We start from the raw sequence: 25,580 nt of genomic DNA, 5'->3' as shown, positions 1-25,580 counted from the left end.
ACTTCCGTATTCACAAACGATGCTTGCATAAGTGAAGCAGCAAATCGAACGAACGAAGCAAACATTCAGTACTTGGCAAACTTGGCATTGATTTGAAACTTGCTTGGATATAATTATTATTTTTTTAAACTTAAGTATTTGCACATAGAACAGGGTAAAAGGGCAAACTTAATTCATTAAGGCGTTCTCCTCCAGTTCGCCTTCGTAATGTAACGGCTGATTAGCACAAATGAAGAATACCTACTTCTGAGCCATTAAAAAAAAATCTTTATCGATTTCAGCGGCCTGGGCAGAACATTTGCTGAGGTGGGAGACGAGGCCGGCTCAGCAGGGCGCCTGGCAAACGCCTTCGACGACGGCAGCGAGCCCATCTACACCGATCCTTCGCTGTTCGAGCGCTCGCGGTCTCTCCGCTCCCTCCACTCGCTAGACCTCAAGCCCGAGCGCCGCGACCACCGCTCCTAAACGCACAACTCCCAACTCTATCATAACTACTCAAGACTTTAATTCGTGCAATCGTAATTTTAACTGCCAAAGATGCTCAGCCTTCTAATCCGTTCATTGATCTGTATACAATAGCTATGTATTCTTTATAACAATGTACTTAATTTTACTATAATTTACTTGTATAAGTACTAATAAATATCTACGATTATTCTAATCTTTTAATTTTTGTAACAGTTGTGGAAATAAAAGACTTGGATTAAAAATATGTATAGTCAATTTAATTCTTAAATGCTTAGTTATAATTAATTAACAGTGTAAATTACATGTGGTAAGGTGCCGGTGTAGGAACACTCATTAAAGGCGAGTCTAAATACTCCATTTCACTTGTGGTGGGTACCGGTTCGATTTGTGCAGTCAACTTTTGTTGAAGCGCTTCATGCAACTTGTGTACAGATTCATTATGCTGTGTGCCTGGCTGTAACGCCTTCATTAAAGTCTGTATCCTGGTCTCTGGCAACTTTGGATAAATGTACCATAGTAATTTGAGCAGATGTCTTGTGACATTATCTTTAGATAGACCAGCAAAAAAGAACTCATCAAATAATACTGTACTGAAGTCTTCTCCCTGGAATTCATCAGGCAGCTGTACTAGTAAAGCTACCAGTGCATGTAGGAATGGGTCTTCATAGGCTCTGCCATCTTTGCAGCTGCCCAAGATGCTTAATATTCTTAGAAGGGCACCTCTATCGCGAAGTTTTGCTGCATGAAGAGTGTAATACATGGCTAACACACCGCAGACCGAGCTTTCCCTCATGTATGCCTCACAGGCATCAGGAGCAGGCCCTGAATGCTCAATGGTGGTGATGGCAGACTCTCTTTCATCTGGGGGCAGTTTGTTGTGCAATGCTCTGACTTGGTCATCCACCATAAGAGACATGAGGGCTGGCAAGTATTTAGTTACCACTTGGCTATCAAGTTTAGGTTCTTTGAACTCTTGAGAGTCAATCATAACCCATGCACTCAAACCCAAAGCCAACATTCTCAATAAAAGAATTAGGATTGTATTATCTCTCGGGAGACCTTCAGTATTTATCAAATGCTGCAATATTTTGATTGCTGATGTAGCTAAAAAGTTTATTGCATAAGGATCACATAAGGTCATAGATAGATCACCCAATACTTGCTCTTGACCTCTTTTGATACTGTCTAGAAATCCCTGCAGTTCTCTAGATCTCTTTATATCAACATTTCTTTCTCTTATACAAGCATCTAAGCACCAAGTAAATTTATGACAGGGGTCAACAGATATAATATCTTGAATTTCTAAGTCATGTAAGGCCATCAGCAATTCTGCTCTTAGAGTACAATAGTGCACATTGCGCGTCCGTAAAAACAATGTGCGTAGGAACTGTAATACCATGTCATATAATTTCACACTGTTACCAATCATGTGAGCTAATTTCTGCACTACTGCTCCTTGTCGTCTTACTTTGGGTGATGGTGAAAAGAATAAGTTGGTTAAGTTTTCATGGTCAAACAAAATATTTTCTTTCTCTCTGATGTACTGACTTAAAAGGGGAGACACTTCATCACCAAATAAGGATTGGTTATCTTGCCAAATCTGTCTTTTGACCTCAGTGTCTGTGTCATTATAGAGTTCTCGGTCCCTGACCAATACTTTTAGATACTTGTCATCAATATGAGGAGTGTTCTTCAAAATGCTCATTATAACTGGTCTCAGGGCTTTCACCCTGACTACCGAGAAGCTCTTAGATAATAATTCCTTTAATTTCTTGTCATTTTCTTTACTATCCTTAGACCCAAGTTCATTGATATGTGCGATGAGTTTATCTCTCAACTCTTCCAGTACAGAAGTATGAAAATCTAGTCTGCGAACACCGTGTAGATCAAGAAGAGGCAGCATAGGTCGCAGGGAAGGCAGGAGAATACCGTTTTCAAGCTGGAATTCCTCAATAGCTTTCAATGGATCAGTGCAACTTGTGAGAGCGTCCCGAAGATATGACTGTCCCGGTACGCCAACATCTTCCAGTCCAGTACCAGGTAATTTACTAGAAGATGCCATACTTATTACACGTTAAGTGTATCACTTTAAAAACGACTTTTATAAAATAATAAAAGTTTAATTTCAATAAAATAACAATAAAATCACACACACCATTTCTTCTTCATCCCTCCATTGACTGACATTGTTGACATTTTAGAAAGTAAGATGCGTTTATTTTACCGTTAGAAAGAACTAGTCCGATACAGTATAAAGTTGTTTAACTTTTTGTTATGATGAAGTAGTCAATTTTTATTTTTTTTATTTTTCGTAAGATAAAAATTACAAAAAAAATACAATCTAACAATTTCCTAAATGTCATTATAGTTTGGGTGCTGTGTATGGAACAGTAGAAGAAAAAATATTTTTCATAAAATAAGTTTGATTCGGAAAAAAGATACATAAGTTTTCTAATCTGTTTAAAAAACGAATCGGCAAAATAATCTGACTGACGAATTGTCATTTTTTGACAGACAAATTGACAATTTTGCTGTTAATGCTGTTCAGGGTGTGGAAACTTCCATACAACGGTCATCGAAGTGAAACTTGCTTCCAAACAGCGACATCGGTGAATAAATTCAAATACTTTTTAACTACCCTAAAACGCTCTAGATGTCGCTGCTCCTGTTTCCTTCATATTTTAATTTTTTTCTTAATTAAAATATATTTGAGAATATTGTTAATTACAATGTGAAAACTTTTTTTAAATGAAATTAATTTGTTTTAATTTAAAACTGAACATTGACATTTTTGTTATAATTTACATAATAGAGTAGTAGAAATTACTATTTAACATTATGGCAACTTTGTTTTTCCTCCAAAATGGCCGGTGTTGTTTTTGTTATGTTAAATGCATTCTTGTTTTCTTAGCCATCATTTAAGTTTTCTGTGGCCCTATTAAAGTATCGAAGAGTCGTCAAGTCAAATTCAAGTTCATTCCTTCGTACCTGCTGCTGTTCTGGTTCATCGGAGTGTTGTTCGTTCCTTCGTGAATCGCGAAGAAACTTTCTGTTATGTTCACAAGTGATCTGAGTTTTCTCAATGTGCAAATGCTTTTTTAGTGTTGTTGAAAACTTTGCGAAAAGACGCTTTTGGTGTATAATATTATGTGTGTTCATAAATAAAGTAAAATTATTAAATTCAAAAGTTTTTGTTTACTTATTTGCATTTCCATGTGCAATGTAGAATTTTTCCAAATCCATTGTTTTGAAAATAATACAATACGTACACCATAAAGATAAATATTTTCAAAATAATGGATTTGAAAAAATTCTACATTGCACATCATAAAAACAATAATTCTTTGAAGGTTATGAGGGCCTATGTGTGCGTGAACTGTGTGTATGTGTGCGTGGACTTTATGTATGTATGTGTGCGTGTACTATGTATGTATGTGAGCGTTACGTACGTAGGTTAAGTACAGGGAATTTAACACCAGGCTGTCAATTAGTAGGTTCAAAAATTTGACAGAGAGGGTTCTCTATTTCCTATGTATTACTTTTCTCTATGATGCTGTTGCTGTTTTTGATTTTTGTGATTCCTACTTTTGATTCCTTTTGATCGCTAATTTCTTGATGAAATGGTTTAGAAGTGGATCTTAAAGCTCGTCTTACTATTTGTGTACATGCTAAATTTAGCTATTATTAATCGATGATCGTAATCGGTAGTCAATAGTGGCTAGCATTGCAATAATCAATTTATAACCTATAAGCGTAATAACAATGTCTGATAAACAAAAAACGTAAGTAAACACGTAAACAAAACCACTTGTAGGTATCTGTTATTTGTTAATAAACCAAAAAATTTATAATTGCTTTCTTTCAGGCTTGTATGCGGAGATGTGAACGGTAATTTTAATGCTCTATTTTCGCGCGTAGAATCTATAGTAAAGAAGTCTGGACCATTTGATGTGTTACTCTGCGCTGGGAACTTCTTTGGAGAGGATAATTCTCAGCTCGACGCCTACAAACTAGGGACTAGGAAAGGTAACTATCTTGAACCTAAAATAGTAATTATTGTATGCTTCATTGGGTGTGACATTTACCTTTCTATTAAGGATACATTAGACAATTTTCTTATGGTTTTGTCACAAAAAAGGACATTGAAAGTAACAATTACTCATTTATGCTGTTTAAAATGGCAATAATTGTTGAATTTCTCATTCAAAATTGATTTTATAATATCTTTAGGTTCAGAAATGTCACAAGATAATGAAGTAATGATTGTTATTTACAGTTCCAGTGACCACTTATGTGTTTGGGCCTTCCAATAGTGACCATGTGAAATATTACTGTGAAGAAGGGGGAGAAATTGTACCAAATGTTATTTACATGGGTAAGATGTTAATAAATGAAATATCCTTTTTTAAAATTTAATTTACAGATCATACTTTGTTAAGAACTAAATGTATACAATTTTACAGGAAGAAGAGGTCTCTTTACAACTAGTTCGGATGTAAAAATAGCGTATCTCACTGGACTGTCCCGCAGAGAGCTTGGAAAAGAGATTCCGATGTGTACATTTGAGCCGAGCGACTGTAGTGCAGTGAGAGATGCATGTTTCAGGGGTCAGAGCGAGTACAGGGGTGTGGACGTGCTGATAACCACGTTGTGGCCCTTTGGGATTGAGAAGGATGAGAATCAACAGGTAAAAAAATTGACTTGGCATGTTCTTGCATCTCAACTGTTCTCCTTGTTATACTTCAACATTTTTATCATCATTCCTAGTATAATCTTTAAATGAGGGCTTGTAGTTTTGTGTTGCTTAATAATCTAGTTAGTCAGTTCTCTATTAATGTAAAAATGATGTATTTGATCAGTGAATTTTTTACAGATTGATGTAGAAAAAGAAAATCTTTCAGATCTCCTGGCTTGGTTATCAATTCATATAAAACCAAGGTATCATTTTGTGCCATCAACTAGCAAATACTATGAAAGACAACCATACAGGTAAAAATTTAAGTTGCATTATCATAAATTACATCTTAAAATGATCTATTTAGTTTTAAGATATGGCTTTTGTCCCATAAAGAAGTAGTTGTCTTTTAGCTTTGGTATAATATCCTAATGATAATGAATAACCTATTTGTTCTACAGAAATCAGAGCATGCATCAAGACTACCGAGAATCTGCCACAAGGTTCATAGGTTTAGCGCCCGTTGGTAACAAAATGAAGGAGAAATGGGTTTACGCCTGCTCTCTGCAGCCTATCTCAAGGATGAGAATGACTGACCTCTTGCAAGCCACCACCGATGAGACACCATGTCCGTATGACGTAGACCTACTTAAGCAACATCAACCTGGGAAGGTTGTGAAGGTAAATTGTTTTTTAAAACACATGACACAGACTAAGCACCTATGGTTGCAACTTGCAATACAGTTACCTATGGTTGCAGTACAGTTTAAACTTAATCGCAAATGTCAAACTTTAACATTCCTTCCCCTTAGGACATTATTGACAAATTAATGTCCTAAAACAATGTGATAAATTGATGCAAAATAAAATAAAAATTACTATTTTTTATTATGGTTTTTAGGTTACTGGCAATGGACAATTCTTCTACAACATGGATGCTCCAGATGATGATCATGGGAAACGGAAAAGAAGAGATGGCAATAATTCAGAAAGAAAAAAGCGAGAATTTGATCCAGGTTTGTTTTTCCATTTTCAGCCCTTTTCGTCAATCATCTATTTTTTATATTGATCGGGTTTGTATATAAGGTCTCAGTAGCAGTAAATAATCTCAAATAAATTGGCGAAAATACTGTTTTAAAATGACTGATAACTGATTTTTCTATTCCAGATAGCTGTTGGTTTTGTCTATCATCACCAACGGTCGAGAAGCATTTAGTAATAAGTGTTGGTACGCATTGTTATTTAGCATTGGCTAAAGGACCGCTGACTCCTTACCACGCGTTGATTCTACCTATTGCTCATCATCAGTCCGTTACAAAGGTAAGTTTCAAATACATATTACTTTTGACACACATTAGAGTTCATTTTCCTTAAAAAAATGGCGATGATGAAAAACTTGCTATGTCGTACAAGTTGCCAAAATTCAAACCTATACATCCGACTGCACTCTTTTCATACTGTCAAAAGATTGCCTGACGTAGTAGTAGTTCATACTCTTATACTTTTCATATTTATCAACTACTAGCGGCCGCCCGCGACTTCGTACGCGTAGATTCCGTTTTACCCCCTTAGGGGTGGAGTTTCGTAAAATCCGTTCTTAGTGAGCACCTACGTTCTAAAAGGAACCCCCATGCAAAACTTGAGTCCTAGCACTTGTAGTTTCTGAAATTTCGTAATGAGTGAGTGAGTCAGTCAGTCAATCAGTGACCTTTCTCTTTCAAAATATAGATGTAGTAAAAACTTCAAATGTGGGTAATAAAAACAATTTGTATATTTTATTCACAGGCGCCAGATGAAATAGTAAAAGAAATAAAGCAGTTCAAGGAAGCATTGAAGAAGTTCTACGCGTCAATGGACCTAGCGGTGGTGTTCTTCGAACGCAACTTCCGCACGTCCCACATGCAGATACAGTCGGTGCCGGTACCGAAAGCCTCCGTGCCGCAGATATTAGAGGTCTTCCAGGTTGGTACACAAATCAGAAGTTTATTCACAAACTAGCGACCCGCCCCGGCTTCGCACGGGTGCTAAGTGTCCTAAAAAACCTCTTAAATCACTCTATTAAAAAACCGTATCAAAATCCGTTGCGTAGTTTTAAAGATCTAAGCTTATATTGGGACAGACAGCGGACAGCGACTTTGTTTTATACTATGTAGTGACTACGTTAGGGGGGAGCCGCAAGACGTAGTGTGGGCAGGCCCTCCACTAGATGGACTGACGATCTGGTGAAGGTCGAGGGAGGTGCCTGGATGCGGGCGGCGCAGGACCGGTCGTTGTGGAATTCCTTGGGGGAGACCTTTGTCCAGCAGTGGACGTGATTCGGCTGATACAAACGAACGTTAGGGGATTGTACACCAAAACGTGGCCGTCCAAAGTAGGGTAGTTATCTTTTGTTATTGTTATTAGTCTTATGAAACTTACCATATTAAGAAATGATGCTCAAAACTCCTTTCAAGTCACTTAGGTCAGATTTTTCTTACTAAAACTTGGTTTAGGGCTCTGCTCACCACACGTTACTATCACATTAATTTATATTTCGATGAATCGACAAATTAACCGCAACTCCCGCGATTCGAAACGAACACAACATTCCACTGCACAGTGTTGCCACTCGATAAATTTGTTTTACAACTTGCCATAAGTGCCATACTGAGTTATCTAAATAACTTCTACGCGCCATTTTCGGAAATAGCAGATCGTAACTAACTTTCTAGCAAAATTTTCCAGTAACAGAATTAAGTTCGCGTGTAAGCTTTAGGTATTATTATTTTTTATATGAAGCACGCACCTCACGCTCTTGAACGCTATGCTTCTCCAGAACGATACCGGCATCAATTAACTGCTGTTAATTGATTCCACCTACTTCCTTTATTTGTCTGTTTTTTGTGCAAGAGTATCTTTTTAACCGACTTTAAAAAAAGAGATTCAAAATTCGATTCGTATTTTTTTTTTACCTCAAGCCTTCAAATATTTCTTCAGGATGAAGCGGGCATCAATAGCATCCAGCTCGAAGTGCTGCCGCCTTACGCAGACATCAGCCAGGTGGCGCTGCCGGGCTCGCCGTACTTCCACGCCGACCTGCCTACCGGAGACCAGATATTCGCCAGGACCAAACCGAACTTCCCTATACAGTTTGGCAGGCAAGTTTTTGTTAAAGGCGTACTAACGGAACTTCGACAAGTTTCTTCGACATTACGTTACACCGACACCGTTTAATTTCGACGTGACTTTAATCAGACATTACACTACTCTAACAAAGGCGTTTTACCTTTATCGGAAATAGTCGAATAGTCCGGTTAACCCTTTCACGACCAAGAGAAATATTTTTCCCTTCTTTAAAACTCGTCATTAATTATTTAATTATTATCCAATCGATATTTTTTTTACTGAATGTCATAATAGAACGTATAATCAAGGTAGCTAATGTCTTCCAGAACTTGGATAAAAAAAAGAATTGTCGAATTTTTCTTGCGCCAAAACCAAAACATTCACCGGCCGAACTTCGTAATATTCTGGAGTTTTTTAGACTTGTAATAATATATTTACTGTCTTTCTTCACGTGTTTTATATTATTCGGTAAGTACAGTTTTATGTAATAATAAAGCAAACTGCAGATAATGAGCACAAATACCCAATAATGCCAAATTATCTTTAGAGATATTCTTCCCTGTGGTCCATAACAGGCATATTTATTATATTGTTAGTATATGTAATACTTTTTAGTAATTTACTGTTTTCATGTATTTTTATTATGTTTATCTACTTTTATTACAGAAATGCCTAGATAGTGCTACAGTAAAGAGGAGACAAGCAGGAACCACTCAAAAAAATATGTTAGAAGCACGGAAGTGATCCAGCGGTGCAATAATATACTGGGTTGTGTGGACCTAATGGACCAAAGCAAAGCCTTTATGAGCTTTATCATAATACTCATAAGGCTTTGCGCATTTATCATATTCTTATTTAGCCAACATCTCTCCTGATGGAAAATGATGATCAGGCTGAAGGTGTAGGCGAGCATCACCCGGAATCCTCAAGAACAGAGGAACTGGCTATATTACCTCCCAACTGCCGGAACACAACAATGCTGCTAGCTAGCATTGTTGTTATGGCGACAGACTTGTTTTGGTATGATGGTGGTAGCTAGCCAGGTGGACTAAAAACAAGCCCTGTCACCAACCAAACCAAACAGAATATAAATCTGCCCCCAATGAGAATAGGACCGACCTCTGGCTATGAAACAGATGGTCTTTCTACTAGACCACAGTGGCGGTTGTGTCTCTTTTTTATGTTCTAGATAGATAATGCTATGAACAACGCGTACTGAGTGTACATAGAGTTGCACAAAGAACCCTGCGTAGAAGAACCGCTCCTGAGCAATCTTGAGAATCACCACCACATGACACAAGACATGTAAAATTATCTAATAATAAATAATTTTACATGTACAGTCATTACAGACCCTTGTAAATAAAATACTTATGAGCCAAACCTTACTATTATTACATTTACCCTTATAGCCCACAGGGAAAAATATTTCCCATGAAATTTCAGAAAAACTGTGCACCCCATTTTGTTTTTCTGGTGATATTTCTTTATTTTAGACCCAAAACAAATAAAAATAATAATACGTTACTTATATTTAGTCTTAGATGTCTTATGGTCGTGTAAGGGTTAACGTAATGTCGGAGAATCGTTTGTCGGAGTTCAGTTTTTGAGCTCTAGTTCGTCAATAGTTTTTTGTTTAACATCCCACCCACACCTAAATAGTTCACGTCCTATTGTTTTACTATTGTATCTCTCTGTTGACAATGAACGGGTTAACTTTTAATTTGTTATCACTGCCAATATTTTTCTCTGGATTACTTCAAAATAGAAACTGTGTCCTAACTAAGAAACATTATGCATTTGTTTGTTTTATGGTGCGCCCACAAAGGGCGAACGGGCTCGCGCGGCAGCTGGTCATCCTGCTCACCTTGCTCTTGAGTGTTCACCCAGCGTAGACGCACCATTATGATAAGCAGTCGTTTTGTTAACTTACCCTTTAAACCCTCATTTGCGAATCGCCGCGAATTAAAATGACAAATTATTTCCAGGGATGTACTATCAGGCCCGCCGATCCTGAACTGCGACGACAAAGCAGACTGGCGGCAGTGCTTACTCAGTCGGGAAGACGAGGAGATCTACGTCACGAAGTTTCGCGCCAAGTTCCGCCCCTACGACTTTACAGCGGATGACAGTGACAGCGACTGATCGGGGCGCACGGCAGTGCTGAGCCAAGTATGTTATCACTTGTATTCTTGTATGAGTAGAAAAATTTTAATAGATGCCTTTATAAGGCAAGGCGATGGGTTTATAGTTCCCACCATATTTTGAACTTTATTAGTTTGTCTTAAGGTTCAATATTTTTTTTAAAATATGTAAAATACAGCAATAAATTATTTTGATAAAATAAATAAATAAATTGATGCGATCGCGTTTTTAAACGAATAATGATTTGTACATAATGTGTCTCAATTAAGCGAAACAATAGAAAATTCATTTATAAATAATTTTGTATATTTTGTTGTCTAATTTAAGGAAACTGTTAGCAATAGGCACACTGCCGTGAAAGCCTTGTTCAATTAACCGTGTACAAAATATACTCACCATAGTTATTTTAGTACTGTTAGGAATGATATTTAAATTATAAAATAAACACATTTAAAGTAAATGATTTTTTTATTTCGTTCACATCATACTGTCCTAATAACTCATTTGTTTGCTTTATAAAAACATATCTGTAACAACATGATTAACTAACCCTTACATTATTCATGTGTATCCACGTATAGTAACAAAACGTTTAAAAATGATATGGTACGTTGACTAGACGAGTCAGAATTCAAATGACTAGAATAAAAATGATAACATTAATATTTGCAAATATTTAAAACCTCGCTCGTGATCAAAACGAAATCGTTTCCAATTGCAAATAGTAATTTCATTAAAACCATTATCTCATTGACTACTAAAACTACATAATGATTTCGATTAACTAGCATTAGGTATTTGTGTCTAGATTATATAAAATAGATCTCAATTAAATATAGGGCAGTCTTCGTTGGAATTACTAAAGAGAGTCAACGCAAACGATTGTAAATCATTAAAAACCACACAACTCACGTAAAAATGTGTCTTTGAATACAAAACTCCGCGTTAAGTGTTCAACACTCATAAACTATGACTACAACATACTGATACACTTCAAATGTACATAGAGGTTCTTTTATTAGAAATTACCAAAATGACGAAGTCGATGGTTTTCTGTAGCGTGATTAAATCAATCTAATTTCGAACTTATTTGACATTTAATTAAGTTGGTTTTTGGTTATGCTGTGATTCAGTGCGAGGGGAAGTGTCACTTAGCTCCTCCCCTTCTTCTGTTTTAGTCAGATGTAGGAGCGATTTTGCAATAAAATTGTAGTGTCTTTACTTAGGCACCCACTAAATTACCAGAATGTATTTAGTAAATATTTGTAACTCATATAAAATTAATCTAATAGTGAAATTCGAAACCACGTGACTTTATGTCCTGACATTGAAACACTAGGGTGACAATTCGTTGTCAACCAATCTTAAAAGTTATAAGTGCGACCGATTTATGCTATTACACTTGTTTTATAAACTCCATAAAGAAGAAGAACAATTTGGCAAATTCTATTAAGAGATATACAAAGTTAACTTTCTGCCGTATTCACCAAAAAACTATAGGTAAGTGTATTGTCTTGTGTTACTGTTTACTGAGGATCGTATATTACTAGTATGATTAATTCGACTATTAGTACTCGAGTATAAAGCGCGAATCTTAGAAAAATCTCTCGGATAGCGGTGGGTTAAGAAGTCATAGATTACAAACAAATGCATAGATTAAAGAGCGACTTGGCAATGTAACAGAGCTATGTATAAAAATCGCGGGAAAATCTTCAAAATAGCGTGAATAAAACTATAAGGGCGTCCACATTATCTTGCATACACTTCATGATAATAAATTGCAATAGTTTTGCACAGTTGGCACATCACAAACGATTACTTCTACGATATAAATATTATTATGCACTTGGAAGTACCCAATTTACAAACTTCAAATCTTACTGTTATAGACAATGATAAGACATTTCAATGAAAACGTGTGTTTTCATAAACTTTACAACAATTAAACAATAATTTAAATATCGGATACGATTTTTCAATCGCATCCGCAACTAGTTTTAAGACTTTGGTCAATAAGGCATTAAGTTTAAAATATATTTTTAATTTTAATTATTGTTCTCCTTAGTTTTACATTCGATAGTCGTAAGTACACATTAATTACAATAATATTTACATAACGACTGGTGCGTTGCAATTGATTGAAATTAGACAATTTTTAAAGCTATTTCTTTATATTGATGGGTCATAATTTTATGGAAGCAGTGTCAAGTAATTTTGAAATTAATGGATTGTATTAGTAGATGCAGTAGTGGTTAGTAAAATTACTTTTATACTAATTTCAATTAATCACATCGGACCTACGGCAGAGAGCCCGAGTGTGGATATATTTGTCACACTTGTGGCGTTGTTTCACACCGTTCATTATACAATGTTATTAAAATACTCAATTTCGGAATATAAAAATGATTATTGTATGCGCCACTAAAGAGTATTTGTAACCGTATTGACTATGTTTACCTAACTACACACTATATGTACAATATTATCAGCAGTACGATAATTCAGTGTTTGGCAACGTTCAGAAATAATTATTCACAAGCATTACGAGACAATTAACGATAGAAAACATAAGTAAATTAGTCCGCTCACCATTTGTCTATAAGTAAGAAAATTGAGCTTCAGTTGCGATTTAGCACATAATTTCTTTAAAAAGATGTAATATTTTTGTACTCATTTGCAAACACAAATGACGAGGCCAATTTCGTTTGTTTGTTTTTAAGTATTTTAAAATTCGTCATAATATTTTTTGTAATTTTAACGAGAAGTATATATCCAAGTACATTTGTCAAACGTGAAAAGAACAGGATCTTATAACTTCTGGACAGAGTTTACACCCTAATTGTTGATACAGAGGCTCTAGAGCGAATCGGAAAGATCTGGAGCTTTGACTTCGCTAAGATACTCGAAATCTCGAGGTGCCCTAACCGGGCTATTTTAGGGCAGTCACAGCTTGCTAAAAGTATAATATTTTACGGGAGAAAAATAAGAAGGAAGAAGAGTCCTCCATTGTTGATTCAGCTCGGCATTACCACGAAATAACGTCATAATTTACAAAATAGCCCACATAGGTGAGTATATTATAAAGTGAATATGAATTGAAAGTGGCCTCAAAGACCCCAGACGTTAATCTGGAAGACCTTGCGCGGCTTGTGCTCTGAGGCGTGGTAGTGCATTTAGTTTTTGGATGGATATTCCGTTCCCAAACTTGGATTTTAGCGTTAGTTGCCCGTACCTAATTAGCATTAAAAGAGCCTGCTAGATATTAGTAGCCTCAGATGTTGATCTGGAAGGCCTGGAAGGTCAGAGCGTTGTGATGGATTTAGATTTTGGGGATGCCCAAATTTTCATTTTTAGCGTTAGTTGCCCGTCAACGAGTACGTTACAAAGTGAGCCTGCTAGTGGTCTCAGAGGCCTCAGACATTGATCTGGAAGGCCTCACGCGGCTTGTGCTCGGCGTGGTGGTGGTGGCGCTTGCGGCGCGCAGGCGCGTCGCACTCAGTGTCGTCAGAGAAGCGCGACGGCGGGTGGATGCGCTCGTTGAACGACGGGTAGTTGGATATGCTGGAACCGGCGGTCGATTTAGTCTTTGGGCGGGGATTCCCAGTTTCCCAAACTTTTGGCTTTTATGCGCATGCTGCATGTTGCTTTACATAGGCTGGTCAATATCAACATCAAACATCGAAAACGCGTCTGTAACTAAGATTTAGTAGATAGGTCGCTTGAGGGTAGATTAAAGCTGTTGAACATTGATTTATAAGTAGCCAAAGTTATGGAAGCGGTTGTTGTGAAGACAATACGGATCACAGAATCAGTTACCTCATGAATCGCCCAAGTGGATCCATCAGCAAAGCTCTTCTAAAAATTCATATTTAAACGCGGCGCAGATTATTCAGGAACTGATAGGAGATCGTTACTTTTAAAATAGTCGATGTATTCTCTCAATTTTTGACTGTAACGATGCGCCCAGGCGAAACCAAAGGTCTGATTCCACAATCCGTATTCGACACTAACTTTACCTGAAGGTAGTCTCGTCGTTGTGGCTGCTGTAGCCACTAGAGGATCTCACGTGTCGCTTCCCGACGCCTGCCTTCCCCTTTCGGGAAGGGAAGGCCTTTCGGACCACACCTCCTACGGAGTTCTCTGATGAAGAGGAAGATTCCTCGCGCTCTACGCTCGGGTCTGGAATAGAGGTCAATTTAAATGCGGTGGTGAGGTTAGATGGGGAAGTACCTTCTTTTCAGCTTGATGGTTTGCAAGTGGTTGCTTTGGATCTATCAGGCTGGTTTTAGTGTCACGCGGACTGTCAGTGCGAATTGCTCCGCACAGCCGATTTGTATGAACTGCTAGGGAGCGGTTCCTCCGGACGGCATAACTCTAAAACGCTCCCTAGAAGTTCATACAGATTGGCCGTGCGGACGGTCCGCGTGACACTAAAACCAGCCTTACAAAAATACTTTATTAGTAGCAGTTTTTTTATTTTTATGTGACAGGAGGCAAACGAGCAGACGGATCACCTGATGGTAAGTGATTACCGTCGCCCATAGACACCCGTAGTCCCAGGGGAGGGGGTCATTGGGCAAGTATACCAATCATGGACTACTAACAAGTAGGGAAGTGCGTAGGCCGCAGCCTCGCCGCGGGCTCGCTGTCAGATTCTTGTGTGGTTTCAATGTTTTCAAAAATGTCTCAAATATTTGGTAGCATTACAGTCACAAAATGACACTTGACTATTTGAGGGGTTTGCTGTGAAATATTAGTGAGGCAGTCAGGGGTTTGTATTTAACGAGGTGAGCCAACGTTGGGTCATTTTCAGGATGGACTACTAACAAGTAGGGGGATGAGTCGATCGCAGCCTCGCAGCGGGCTCGCTGTTGGATTAAATGTTTGTCTGTGATTCCGATGTTTCCAAAAATGCCTAAGAAACGAGTGGTTCTGCGGTGGTGGAGATTTTTTTGTGAGGCAGTCATTAGGCAAAGTATGCCACCTTGAGATGGACTACTAACAAGTAGGAGGGTGCGTAGGCCGCAGCCTGGCCGCCGGCTTGCTGTCAGATTCTTGTGTGGTTTCAATGTTTTCAAAAATGTCTCGAATATTTTGTAGCATTACAGTCACAAAATGACACTTGACTATTTGAGGGGTTTGCTGTGAAATATTAGTGAGGTGGTCAGGGTTTTTGTATTTAGCGAGGTGAGCCAACGTTGGGCAATTTTCAGGATGGACTACTAACAAGTAGGATGTGTAGGCCGCAGCCTGGCCGCCGGCTCGCTGTCGGAATGCGGCGCGCTGACGTCGTCACTTGCTGAACGATGGGTGAAGTACCAATGCCATTTTGGGATGGTTTACACGTAGTTTTCGGAGGTTTTGTTAATGTCAGTCGATTGGGCAAAGTATGCCACCTTGTGATGGACTACTAACAAATAGGGGGGTGCGTAGGCCGCAGCCTGGCCGCCGGCTCGCTGTCGGAATGCGGCGCGCTGGCGTTGTCGCTCGCTGAACGATTTTAGGATGGATTACACGTAGTTTTTGGAAATTTTGTTAATGTCAGTCGATTGGGCAAAGTATGCCACCTTGTGAGTGTAGGTGTAGGAGGATGAGTAGGCTCGCTGTCAGATTCTTGTATGGTTTCAATAATTTCAAAAATGTCTCAAATATTTAGTAGCATTATGCCCGTTTTCACCACCAATCTCAAATTAGATTTGAACACAACAGGATTTTGTTTTCATAGGGGTCACTTGAAAATTAGGGCGGATTGATGAGTGAATTAGGGAATATCAGTGAGGCAGCCAGACTTTTGAATGTAAACGTTTGCATCGTTGGGAAAAGTATGCCATTTTCAGGATGGACTACTAACAAGTAGGAGGATGTGTAGGCCGCAGCCTGGCCGCCGGCTCGCTGGCGTCGACACTCGCTGAACGAAGGGTAAAGTACCAATACCATTCCAGGATGGATTACACGTAGTTTTTGGAAATTTTGTTTATGTCAGTCGATTGGGCCAAATATGCCACCTTGAGGTGGACTACTAACAAATAGGGGGGTGCGTAGGCCGCAGCCTAGCGGTGAGCTCGCTGTCAAATTCTTGTGTGGTTTCAATGTTTTCAAAAATGTCTCAAATGTTTGGTAGCATTGTGCCCGTTTCCACCATCAAAATTCATTACACTCACAAAATGTTACTTGACTATTTGAGGGGTCTGCTGTGAAATATCAGTGAGGCAGTCAGGGTTTTGGGCAATGTCAACGTTTGCAACGTTGGGCAAAGTATGCCACTTTGTGATGGACTACTAACAAGTAGGAGGATGTGTAGGCCGCAGCCTGGCCGCCGGCTTGCTGTCGGAATGCGGCGCGCTGGCGTCGACACTCGCTGAACGAAGGTTAAAGTAGGTACCAATGCCATTTTGGGATCGATTACACGTAGTTTTTGGAAGTTTTGTTAAAGTCAGTCGATTGGGCAAAGTATGCCACCTTGAGATGGACTACTAACAAGTAAGTGCTTAAGCCGCAGCTTGGCGGCTGTTTCTTGTCGCTGTTAATGTAGTCAAAAATGTCTCCAAGGAATAAGTGGTTGTGGGGCATATTTTGCTATGAGGCGTTGGGCAAAATTTTGCCTTATCGCGATAGACTACTAACAAGTAGGCGGATGAGTAGGCCGCAGCCTGGCCGCCGGCTCGCTGTATGGCGTTGTCACTCGCTGAACGATGGGTCTGAGACGTGATTATAATGTTTGACATGTAGTTTTTGGAGGTTTTGTTAATGTCAGTCGATTGGGCAAAGTATGCCACCTTGTGATGGACTACTAACAAGTAGGAGGATGGGTAGGCCGCAGCCTGGCCGCCGGCTCGCTGTCGGAATGCGGCGCGCTGGCGTCGTCACTCGCTGAACGATGGGTCTGAGATGTGATTCTAATGTTTGACACGTACCTACCTAGTTTTTGGAGGTTTTGTTAATGTCAGACGATTGGGCAAAATGTGCTACCTTGAGATGGACTACTAACAAGTAAGTGCTTAAGCCGCAGCTTGGCAGCGGATTCGTAATCGGATTGTTTCTTGTCGCTGTCAATGTTGTCAAAAATATCTCAGAGGTATGAGTGTTTTTTTAGGGTTTTGCTATAGGATAAAATATTATTTTGTTATGACGCTTTGGGCAAGTATGCCACCTTGTGATGGACTACTAACAAGTAGGAGGATGAGTAGGCCGCAGCCTGGCCGCCGGCTCGCTGTCGGAATGCGGCCCGCTGGCGTCGTCATTTGCCTAACGATGGGTAAAGTACCAATGCCATTTTGGGATGGTTTACACGTAGTTTTCGGAGGTTTTGTTAATGTCAGTCGATTGGGCAAAGTATGCCACCTTGAGGTGGACTACTAACAAGTAGGAGGATGAGTAGGCTCGCTGTCAGATTCTTGTATGGTTTCAATAATTTCAAAAATGTCTCAAATATTTAGTAGCATTATGCCCGTTTTCACCACCAATCTCAAATTAGATTTGAACACAACAGGATTTTGTTTTCATAGGGGTCACTTGAAAATTAGGGCGGATTGATGAGTGAATTAGGGAATATTATCAGTGAGGCAGCCAGACTTTTGGGCAATGTAAACGTTTGCATCGTTGGGCAAAGTATGCCATTTTCAGGATGGACTACTAACAAGTAGGAGGATGAGTAGGCCGCAGCCTGGCCGCCGGCTCGCTGTCGGAATGCGGCGCGCTGGCGTCGTCACTCGCTGAACGATGGGTCTGAGATGTGATTCTAATGTTTGACACGTACCTACCTAGTTTTTGGAGGTTTTGTTAATGTCAGACGATTGGGCAAAATGTGCTACCTTGAGATGGACTACTAACAAGTAAGTGCTTAAGCCGCAGCTTGGCAGCGGATTCGTAATCGGATTGTTTCTTGTCGCTGTCAATGTTGTCAAAAATATCTCAGAGGTATGAGTGTTTTTTTAGGGTTTTGCTATAGGATAAAATATTATTTTGTTATGACGCTTTGGGCAAGTATGCCACCTTGTGATGGACTACTAACAAGTAGGAGGATGAGTAGGCCGCAGCCTGGCCGCCGGCTCGCTGTCGGAATGCGGCCCGCTGGCGTCGTCATTTGCCTAACGATGGGTAAAGTACCAATGCCATTTTGGGATGGTTTACACGTAGTTTTCGGAGGTTTTGTTAATGTCAGTCGATTGGGCAAAGTATGCCACCTTGAGGTGGACTACTAACAAGTAGGAGGATGAGTAGGCTCGCTGTCAGATTCTTGTATGGTTTCAATAATTTCAAAAATGTCTCAAATATTTAGTAGCATTATGCCCGTTTTCACCACCAATCTCAAATTAGATTTGAACACAACAGGATTTTGTTTTCATAGGGGTCACTTGAAAATTAGGGCGGATTGATGAGTGAATTAGGGAATATTATCAGTGAGGCAGCCAGACTTTTGGGCAATGTAAACGTTTGCATCGTTGGGCAAAGTATGCCATTTTCAGGATGGACTACTAACAAGTAGGAGGATGAGTAGGCCGCAGCCTGGCCGCCGGCTCGCTGTCGGAATGCGGCGCGCTGGCGTCGTCACTCGCTGAACGATGGGTCTGAGATGTGATTCTAATGTTTGACACGTACCTACCTAGTTTTTGGAGGTTTTGTTAATGTCAGACGATTGGGCAAAATGTGCTACCTTGAGATGGACTACTAACAAGTAAGTGCTTAAGCCGCAGCTTGGCGGCTGTTTTTTGTCGCTGTTAATGTAGTCAAAAATGTCTCGCAAGGAATAAGTGGTTGTGGGGCATATTTCACTATGAGGCATTGGGCAAATTTTTGCTTTATCGCGGTGGACTACTAACAAGTAGGAGGGTGTGTAGGCCGCAGCCTGGCCGCCGGCTCGCTGTCGGAATGCGGCGCGCTGGCGTCGTCGCTCGCGTCGTCCTCGTACTCTGTAATGGGCAGGTGCAGCGTTAGTATCTTCTTCACCTCCGAGTCCGTCGAGCCCAAGTTGTCCGACTCTGCAATGCAAACGGTTAGTCAGAGGGGGTAGAGGCGGTCAACAGCTGCTGTGTGGTGTCATGAAAGTGCCAATTGATGTGTGTTCTGATTTTGAGACTGAAGCTAGCCCCTGATTTCTAAGTTCGCCATCGTTATTGAATTGTATGATTAGCTATACGGCAAACAATTGCAGCAGCAGCAGCGGAGTTTCGAAACTAAAATCGATAACTGTATTCGTCATTTACAAGATTTGTTTTGTTTATTAATTTCCTCAATAAGGTGACTTTAAGATCTTTTGCTTTTGAGAAGAGGAACCAATTTTTGTAGACGAACTTAGAAAGAGGGTTATGAAATGAATGTTAAACTATTGCTATGACAATTTATAAATTTAAATAAAATCCTTTAGGGTGGCTTTGAGCCGCCGCGTGTTACCTATTTGTAATTAGATTATTGAACGTAAATTTTTAATTCTTCGTGTTTAATTCCATAAATCAAGCGTAATTATTTAGTATTATGTAAATATTTCATGGCATCACAACAGCAGCGACTAAGTTGCACATGACACATGAAAATGTATATGCGGTGTTGTATAAATATGATCACAATGTCAGCGAGATTACACTAAAGCAAACAAAAAGCGCATGAGAACAACATTCTTAAGCAGGCATGGGGATTTTACACTCTATTGATACGATGAAACGAACTACAATCAAAGAAACCAAATAAAACTGACGTATGTTACGGGCACTGACTTCTGTTTAATTAAAGTACTAACAGCCATTTGGCAAGAAACAAGAGCCAAAATGTCAAGAATCAATTATGAAAGTGGCAAGAATCAATTATGAAAGTGGTCTTGCCACTATCAATTATTAAAATTGGCAAGAATCGAACGCTCAAGTGGAAAAATCCTTTTTGAAACGGTTTTATTTAGCTTGCCCTGTTTATTCTTTTAGTTTAGTACTCAAATAAAATAGTGTTCAGTGGTTACGGTACATACAGTGCATGCTTACCTTTATAAATTACACACCATTTTACGCTCCCATCAGGTTGCATAAAAGGCGATTAGTATGTCAAATTTTAATACTCAACGGGTAAAAGTAAATTATTAAACTTAATCAATAGAAGGTGCGGTCTACTAACGAAACTAATTAGTCTAACTACTTATAGACAAGCTGTTCGAATGTGATTGGTGGGCGTACCTTGGCTCTCAGAGTGAGGATCGCGGAGTCTATTCCCTTTTCTTCTAACTTTCGTGTATTCTGGCTCTTTGCCCTGTTCAAAGAAATATACAATGAATTTAAACGGACTGTAGTTAGTACTTCAACATCCGCATTGCGCAAAAGGAAATATTAATTCGGGTCTTGCCAATGTCATTAAAAAGTTTTTGTAAGTTACAGCAACTAATGAAGTGACAGCAACTAATGAAGGACCGTCTCCACACCAGGGCCTGGCTTCTAGCGTGAGGAGTGTGGGTCAAATCTCCCTGCCATGTTTCTGCAGTGGAGAATAAATGAGTTGATGATGATGACTGCTGATTCAACGTTTGTGAGTAACCTTCTGCCTTATTATTGACATTGCATTACACGCTTCTGGGTTATTGGTTTTCTGCCGTCAGCTGGATATCAGGGTACCTAGTTCTTCGTGTCCTGGATGACTCACCTTGTACTTGTCGTTTTGCTTCAAGTCGTGGTAGACGAAGGAGCCCCGCACGGAGTGGTAAGGCCCGCTGTACACGTTGCCACTGTAGACTTGGGTCAGTTGAGACATGACGTAGGGGCAGTTGTTTTCGTGTCTTTCTCCGTGTCTTGTGACGTACCTTATACTTGTCGTTCTGCTTCAAGTCGTGGTAGACGAAGGAGCCCCGCACGGAGTGGTAAGGCCCGCTGTACACGTTGCCGCTGTAGCTGCTCTCGCTGTAGGCCGTCGGCTTGGTTAGTTGGAACGTGGCGTAGGGGCAGATGTCTTCTATGTATTCTGGAAATGGCGACGAGAATTTGTAAGTTTAAATTAACTAATTTTATTGATTTTTTGAGATGGATGTAATTACAGAATTTCCCTCCATTGCATTGGAGCAGTGGATTTAATAAGTTAAAAAGGCGATTGGTTACATCAGAGTTAAAAAGCGTTTTATTCTGGACACGTAGTAGACTTTTAACCCTTTTTAAGCAGTGCTGAAATAAGTCGTTTTCAACCGTATGCCATCTAAATAAAGTTCACAATGCACCGACCGTTACTGGCGTGCTTGTAGTGATGCGGCGGCGCTAAGTACTGCTGGTCGCGGTTGACCTTGTTCTGCAGCTGTGCTACCGATGGCGACTCATTATCAACCTTATGTAATGTTAATAGAGTTCACAATGCACCGACCGTTACTGGCGTGCTTGTAGTGATGCGGCGGCGCTAAGTACTGCTGGTCACGGTTGACCTTATTCTGCAGCTGTGCTACCGACGGCGACGCATTATAGACCTTATGTAATGTTAATAGAGTTCACAATGCACCGACCGTTACTGGCGTGCTTGTAATGGTGCGGCGGCGCTAAGTACTGCTAGTCACGGTTGACCTTATTCTGCAGCTGTGCTACCGACGGCGACGCATTATAGACCTTATGTAATGTTAATAGAGTTCACAATGCACCGACCGTTACTGGCGTGCTTGTAATGGTGCGGCGGCGCTAAGTACTGCTGGTCACGGTTGACCTTATTCTGCAGCTGTGCTACTGACGGCGACGCATTATAGACCTTATGTATGTTAATAGAGTTCACAATTCACCGACCGTTACTGGCGTGCTTGTAGTGGTGCGGCGGCGGCGGGTGCTGTGCGCGCGCCGCTAAGTACTGCTGGTCGCGGTTGACCTTGTTCTGTAGTTGTGCTACCGACGGCGACTCGCCTACGCCACTCTCTGCCGCTGCTGTCTCTGTGCCACCCGATTCTGGATATACATAGAACAGAAATTATTTACAAACTAAAATTTGGCCATGTTAAAGGATATTAATTTACATCCATTGTAACAAAGTCACATTGAAAAAGGACGTTCAGCTTTTTTGTTTTTGAAAAAGGATGTGTGTATTCAAAAGATCGTCCGAGTTTACTTATGTGACGACAAAATAAACAACGACATTATCACCGCAAGTTAATTTGCCAGCAACGCCATCTAGCGGCGAATAAAGTTTAACTATTTCCTTATACGTGGCGTAAATATACGCATATAAGACGATATGAGGGCGACAGTCTGTGACGCTGGTCTAGTAAAGGATCATTTCTTATTTAGCATCCATAACACGAGCATACTAACTGCTTACTTTGGGGCTAGATAGCGGCGTGTGAAATTGTCCAAAGAAAATTTGTTTATTTATATTTATTTTACTTACTATTCCGGCGCACCAGCAACACGATGGCGATGAGCGCGCCCAGCACTAGCAGCGACAGCGCGGCCGGTAATATGACGCGCGCGCCGCTCAGCGACCGCGCCCCGGCCGCCGGCACCGGCGGTGATAGCTCGCCGTCTAGCACTGGAAGAGAACAGGCAAAATTAGACCTAAATACGTATAGACTGTATCTGAATTGAGGGTCTTTGATCACCTGGATTAGATCATCGTGGTGATCAAAGTGGACTCCAGGCGACACTTTAGTGTCCTTTGATCACCCATGTATAAGAAGTCCACTTTGATCACCTAAGTATTCTTATCCATAGGTGATCAAAGGAAGGGAAGGAATTCATAGATGAATAGACCAAATTGAGAGGTGGATTGAGCCTTGCTCTGGCAAAAAGGCTTAGGCAGTCAGATGTAGTCAAACAACCACAAAAAAACAAAACAGCAAGTAGTCTCAAGTCATATCAGCACAGGGATCAACCGTGGTCATCAACTGCAGCTGGTAGCAGTGGCGGATTTACCAATAGGCCAAGTAGGCCAGTGCCTAGGGCGGCAGAATTAGAGGGGCGGCAAATTTAGCAAATTTTTTTTTACAGGTAAAAATATATAATTATACGTTTACCTACACAATCCATATATAAATAAACGATTAATAAACGCACTGTAATATACAGGGTGTTAGGTAAATAGGTATATGAGCCGACACTAGCCCATGTTAACATGGGCATATAAATGGTATGGTGGAGTCAGAAATTTGATATCATCATTTTAATTTTTTTAATATTCATACAAAATAAATTTTATAAAATCCGATTTCTATGAAAATTTAAATTATTAAAATGAAGATATCAATTTTCTGACTTCACCAAACCATTTATATGACCATGTTAACATGGGCTAGTGTCGGCTCATATACCCATTTACCTAACACCCTGTATACTTAGGTACTAATGTGATCATGAATTTTAAAATATTCCAATAGCGTTTCAATAAAAATAAAATAAAAAACTCGTAACACAGGATCTTTGGAGCCTAGCACGAGCACCATCTCTCCACAACTTCGTGTATTGTTTTACAGGGTGGCCCAGAAGAAAATTCACTTTTGAAAATTCAAGGAAACGAAAACTGTACATTTTTGTAGAACTTTAGCTATTGCAATTTAAAGGAAATTTAGTGCAATTTATTTTAAAATTTACTTTCTTTTATAAATTTTATCGTACCTACATTTGTGATTCCCTTGACGTTTACAACATTCAGTCAACATACATCAACATTTTGGAAAACTTTCGTAAGCGCTCCTGCACACGACGCCGCTACCGCGCCGCCGCACGGTGGTCTGAAAATGAAGGTCCCATACCATAGAAACTTAATGTCAGAAATTAATAAATAAAAATATGTATTGTGTTTAGTATACCTCCCTTTGTTTTACTAATATAGTACGAAGGGTATGAGTAGCTTCATGTGTGAGAAAAAAAATATTTTAATTTTTTTTGTATGGAAAAAAACACTTAAAGTCGATTTTTTTTAAACTGAATAGAACTGAAGGGCTGGTACTCACATGAGCTATTGCACCATACACGGCGATCAAGATGACATACAATTCTTGTGCCTTTGGGTGCCGCTTTGCATGTACCAAGCTTTGGAAATTTTGAATTTTCGGTAGGTGATCTTTCAAGTCTTTGATGTTATTTTATGAAGTTATTAACCGCTTTCAATACGAGAATAGTATGTAAATTTATACTCATATAACTAGGAATATACTAGGGATATTTTTAAATAATTTTTATTTTGAAAATATAAAAAAATAAAACGTTTAATCATTGAATGAAGTAACCAACCAGTTGGTAACTGACATTGTTATTAGTTACTAACCTGCTAATGACGTTTTAATGAAAATAATAGAAATCAATATTGATTAAATAAACAACTTAAAAAATCGAACTGCGTAATAGGCCAGAAGAATTACATTTGAAATCGGAAATAATTCATACAAAAGATATTATTGTTTTAATGGCTTCATTTGTAACCCATTAAATTTTCGACGTCGACGGAGTTGTGCTTAAGTGGTGGGGGCCCCCGAAAGGGGCATTTTTCGGACGCGTAAAGGACTTACCCTATCGAAAACTGGTCTTCATGACGGTTGAAGAGCATTTAATCCTGCATTTAATAAGACCAAATTCATATGTTTTGGACCAACTGTCCTCGTGCTTATCTTCGAAAAAGTACAAAATGTACATATAATTAATGATCCTCTCCACGTCCAATGGCTCGATACCCGCAGGATTCCAAGTTTTGAAAATGACCGCCTCAACCAGTGTAACCCTGTCAAGGCTTACGAGCTAGATGCGCCTATATCTTGTTCGTCCCAGCCATTCGATACGTTGCCTAATCGATGCCTGGTATGGAAACACAGAGTCGTTCAGGAGAGTGCAAGAAAGAGGTGCAGTAACCGCAGTTAGGGACGACTGGGACGAACAAGGATAGGTGCATCCAGCTCTTAAGCATTGACAGGGTTAAGCTGGTTGAGTCGGCCTTTTACAAGGCTTGGGAGCCTGCGAGTGACGAGCCATTGTACGTAAAGAGGGTCAATAATTATACGTACATTTTGTACTTTTTCAAAGATAAGCACGAGAACGGTTTGTCCAATACATATGAATTTGGTCTTATTCAATGCAGGATTAAATGCCCTTCAACCGTCACGGAGACCAGTTTTCGATAGGGTAAGTCCTTTACGAGATATAACCGTAAAACCGAAAAAACGCCCCTTTCGGGGGCCCCCACCACTTAAGCACAACTCCGTCGAAGTCGAAAATTTAGGATAGTCTTAATGGATAACAAATTAAGCCATTAAAATAATAAA

The 25,580-nt window shown here is 39.6% G+C and overlaps 4 protein-coding genes across 8 annotated transcripts in view; 2 read left to right on the top strand and 2 right to left on the bottom strand.

The window, feature by feature from the left end:
- LOC135079934 (uncharacterized) overlaps positions 1 to 728 on the top strand; it is a 34,433-nt gene extending 33,705 nt beyond the window's left edge. For all 5 annotated transcript variants that reach the window (XM_063974572.1, XM_063974573.1, XM_063974571.1 and 2 more), the window contains one exon: positions 282 to 728. In XM_063974572.1, coding sequence (XP_063830642.1) covers positions 282 to 465 — 184 coding nt within the window. In that variant the 3' untranslated portion in view covers positions 466 to 728. The remainder of the gene's footprint in view (positions 1 to 281) is intronic.
- LOC135079936 (negative elongation factor B) lies at positions 704 to 2,654 on the bottom strand. Its single transcript, XM_063974579.1, has one exon. The coding sequence runs from the start codon at positions 2,528 to 2,530 to the stop codon at positions 767 to 769; it is 1,764 nt and encodes a 587-aa protein (XP_063830649.1). The 5' UTR covers positions 2,531 to 2,654; the 3' UTR covers positions 704 to 766.
- A 1,134-nt stretch (positions 2,655 to 3,788) lies between these two features.
- LOC135079932 (CWF19-like protein 1) lies at positions 3,789 to 10,853 on the top strand. Its single transcript, XM_063974570.1, has 11 exons — positions 3,789 to 4,250; positions 4,334 to 4,494; positions 4,745 to 4,843; positions 4,932 to 5,155; positions 5,342 to 5,457; positions 5,605 to 5,824; positions 6,045 to 6,159; positions 6,312 to 6,463; positions 6,929 to 7,105; positions 8,120 to 8,280; positions 10,237 to 10,853. Exons 1-11 carry the CDS (start codon positions 4,231 to 4,233, stop codon positions 10,391 to 10,393), a joined length of 1,602 nt encoding a protein of 533 aa, XP_063830640.1. The 5' UTR covers positions 3,789 to 4,230; the 3' UTR covers positions 10,394 to 10,853.
- A 2,953-nt stretch (positions 10,854 to 13,806) lies between these two features.
- LOC135080230 (cell adhesion molecule Dscam2) overlaps positions 13,807 to 25,580 on the bottom strand; it is a 115,684-nt gene continuing 103,910 nt past the window's right edge. Inside the window, exons 39-47 of the mRNA XM_063974912.1 lie at positions 22,718 to 22,858; positions 22,129 to 22,278; positions 21,580 to 21,654; positions 21,168 to 21,325; positions 20,551 to 20,623; positions 19,213 to 19,371; positions 18,873 to 18,947; positions 14,410 to 14,572; positions 13,807 to 13,954 (exon numbers count right to left, since the gene is read on the bottom strand). Coding sequence (XP_063830982.1) covers positions 13,807 to 13,954; positions 14,410 to 14,572; positions 18,873 to 18,947; positions 19,213 to 19,371; positions 20,551 to 20,623; positions 21,168 to 21,325; positions 21,580 to 21,654; positions 22,129 to 22,278; positions 22,718 to 22,858 — 1,142 coding nt within the window. The remainder of the gene's footprint in view (positions 13,955 to 14,409; positions 14,573 to 18,872; positions 18,948 to 19,212; positions 19,372 to 20,550; positions 20,624 to 21,167; positions 21,326 to 21,579; positions 21,655 to 22,128; positions 22,279 to 22,717; positions 22,859 to 25,580) is intronic.

Source organism: Ostrinia nubilalis, chromosome 17, assembly GCF_963855985.1.
Source record: "Ostrinia nubilalis chromosome 17, ilOstNubi1.1, whole genome shotgun sequence".
Lineage (NCBI taxonomy): Eukaryota > Metazoa > Arthropoda > Insecta > Lepidoptera > Crambidae > Ostrinia > Ostrinia nubilalis.
This window is presented reverse-complemented; position numbering and strand designations above follow the sequence as displayed.

What these genes read in the sequence shown, in the direction of transcription:
- LOC135079936 (XM_063974579.1), bottom strand. Translation starts at nt 2,530, where the DNA reads ATGGCATCTTCTAGTAAATTACCTGGTACTGGACTGGAAGATGTTGGC.
- LOC135079932 (XM_063974570.1), top strand. Translation starts at nt 4,231, where the DNA reads ATGTCTGATAAACAAAAAAC. An exon ending in AGATATTAGAGGTCTTCCAG is followed by an intron (nt 7,106 to 8,119) that starts GTTGGTACACAA and finishes ATATTTCTTCAG; the next exon opens with GATGAAGCGGGCATCAATAG. An exon ending in TTCCCTATACAGTTTGGCAG is followed by an intron (nt 8,281 to 10,236) that starts GCAAGTTTTTGT and finishes AATTATTTCCAG; the next exon opens with GGATGTACTATCAGGCCCGC.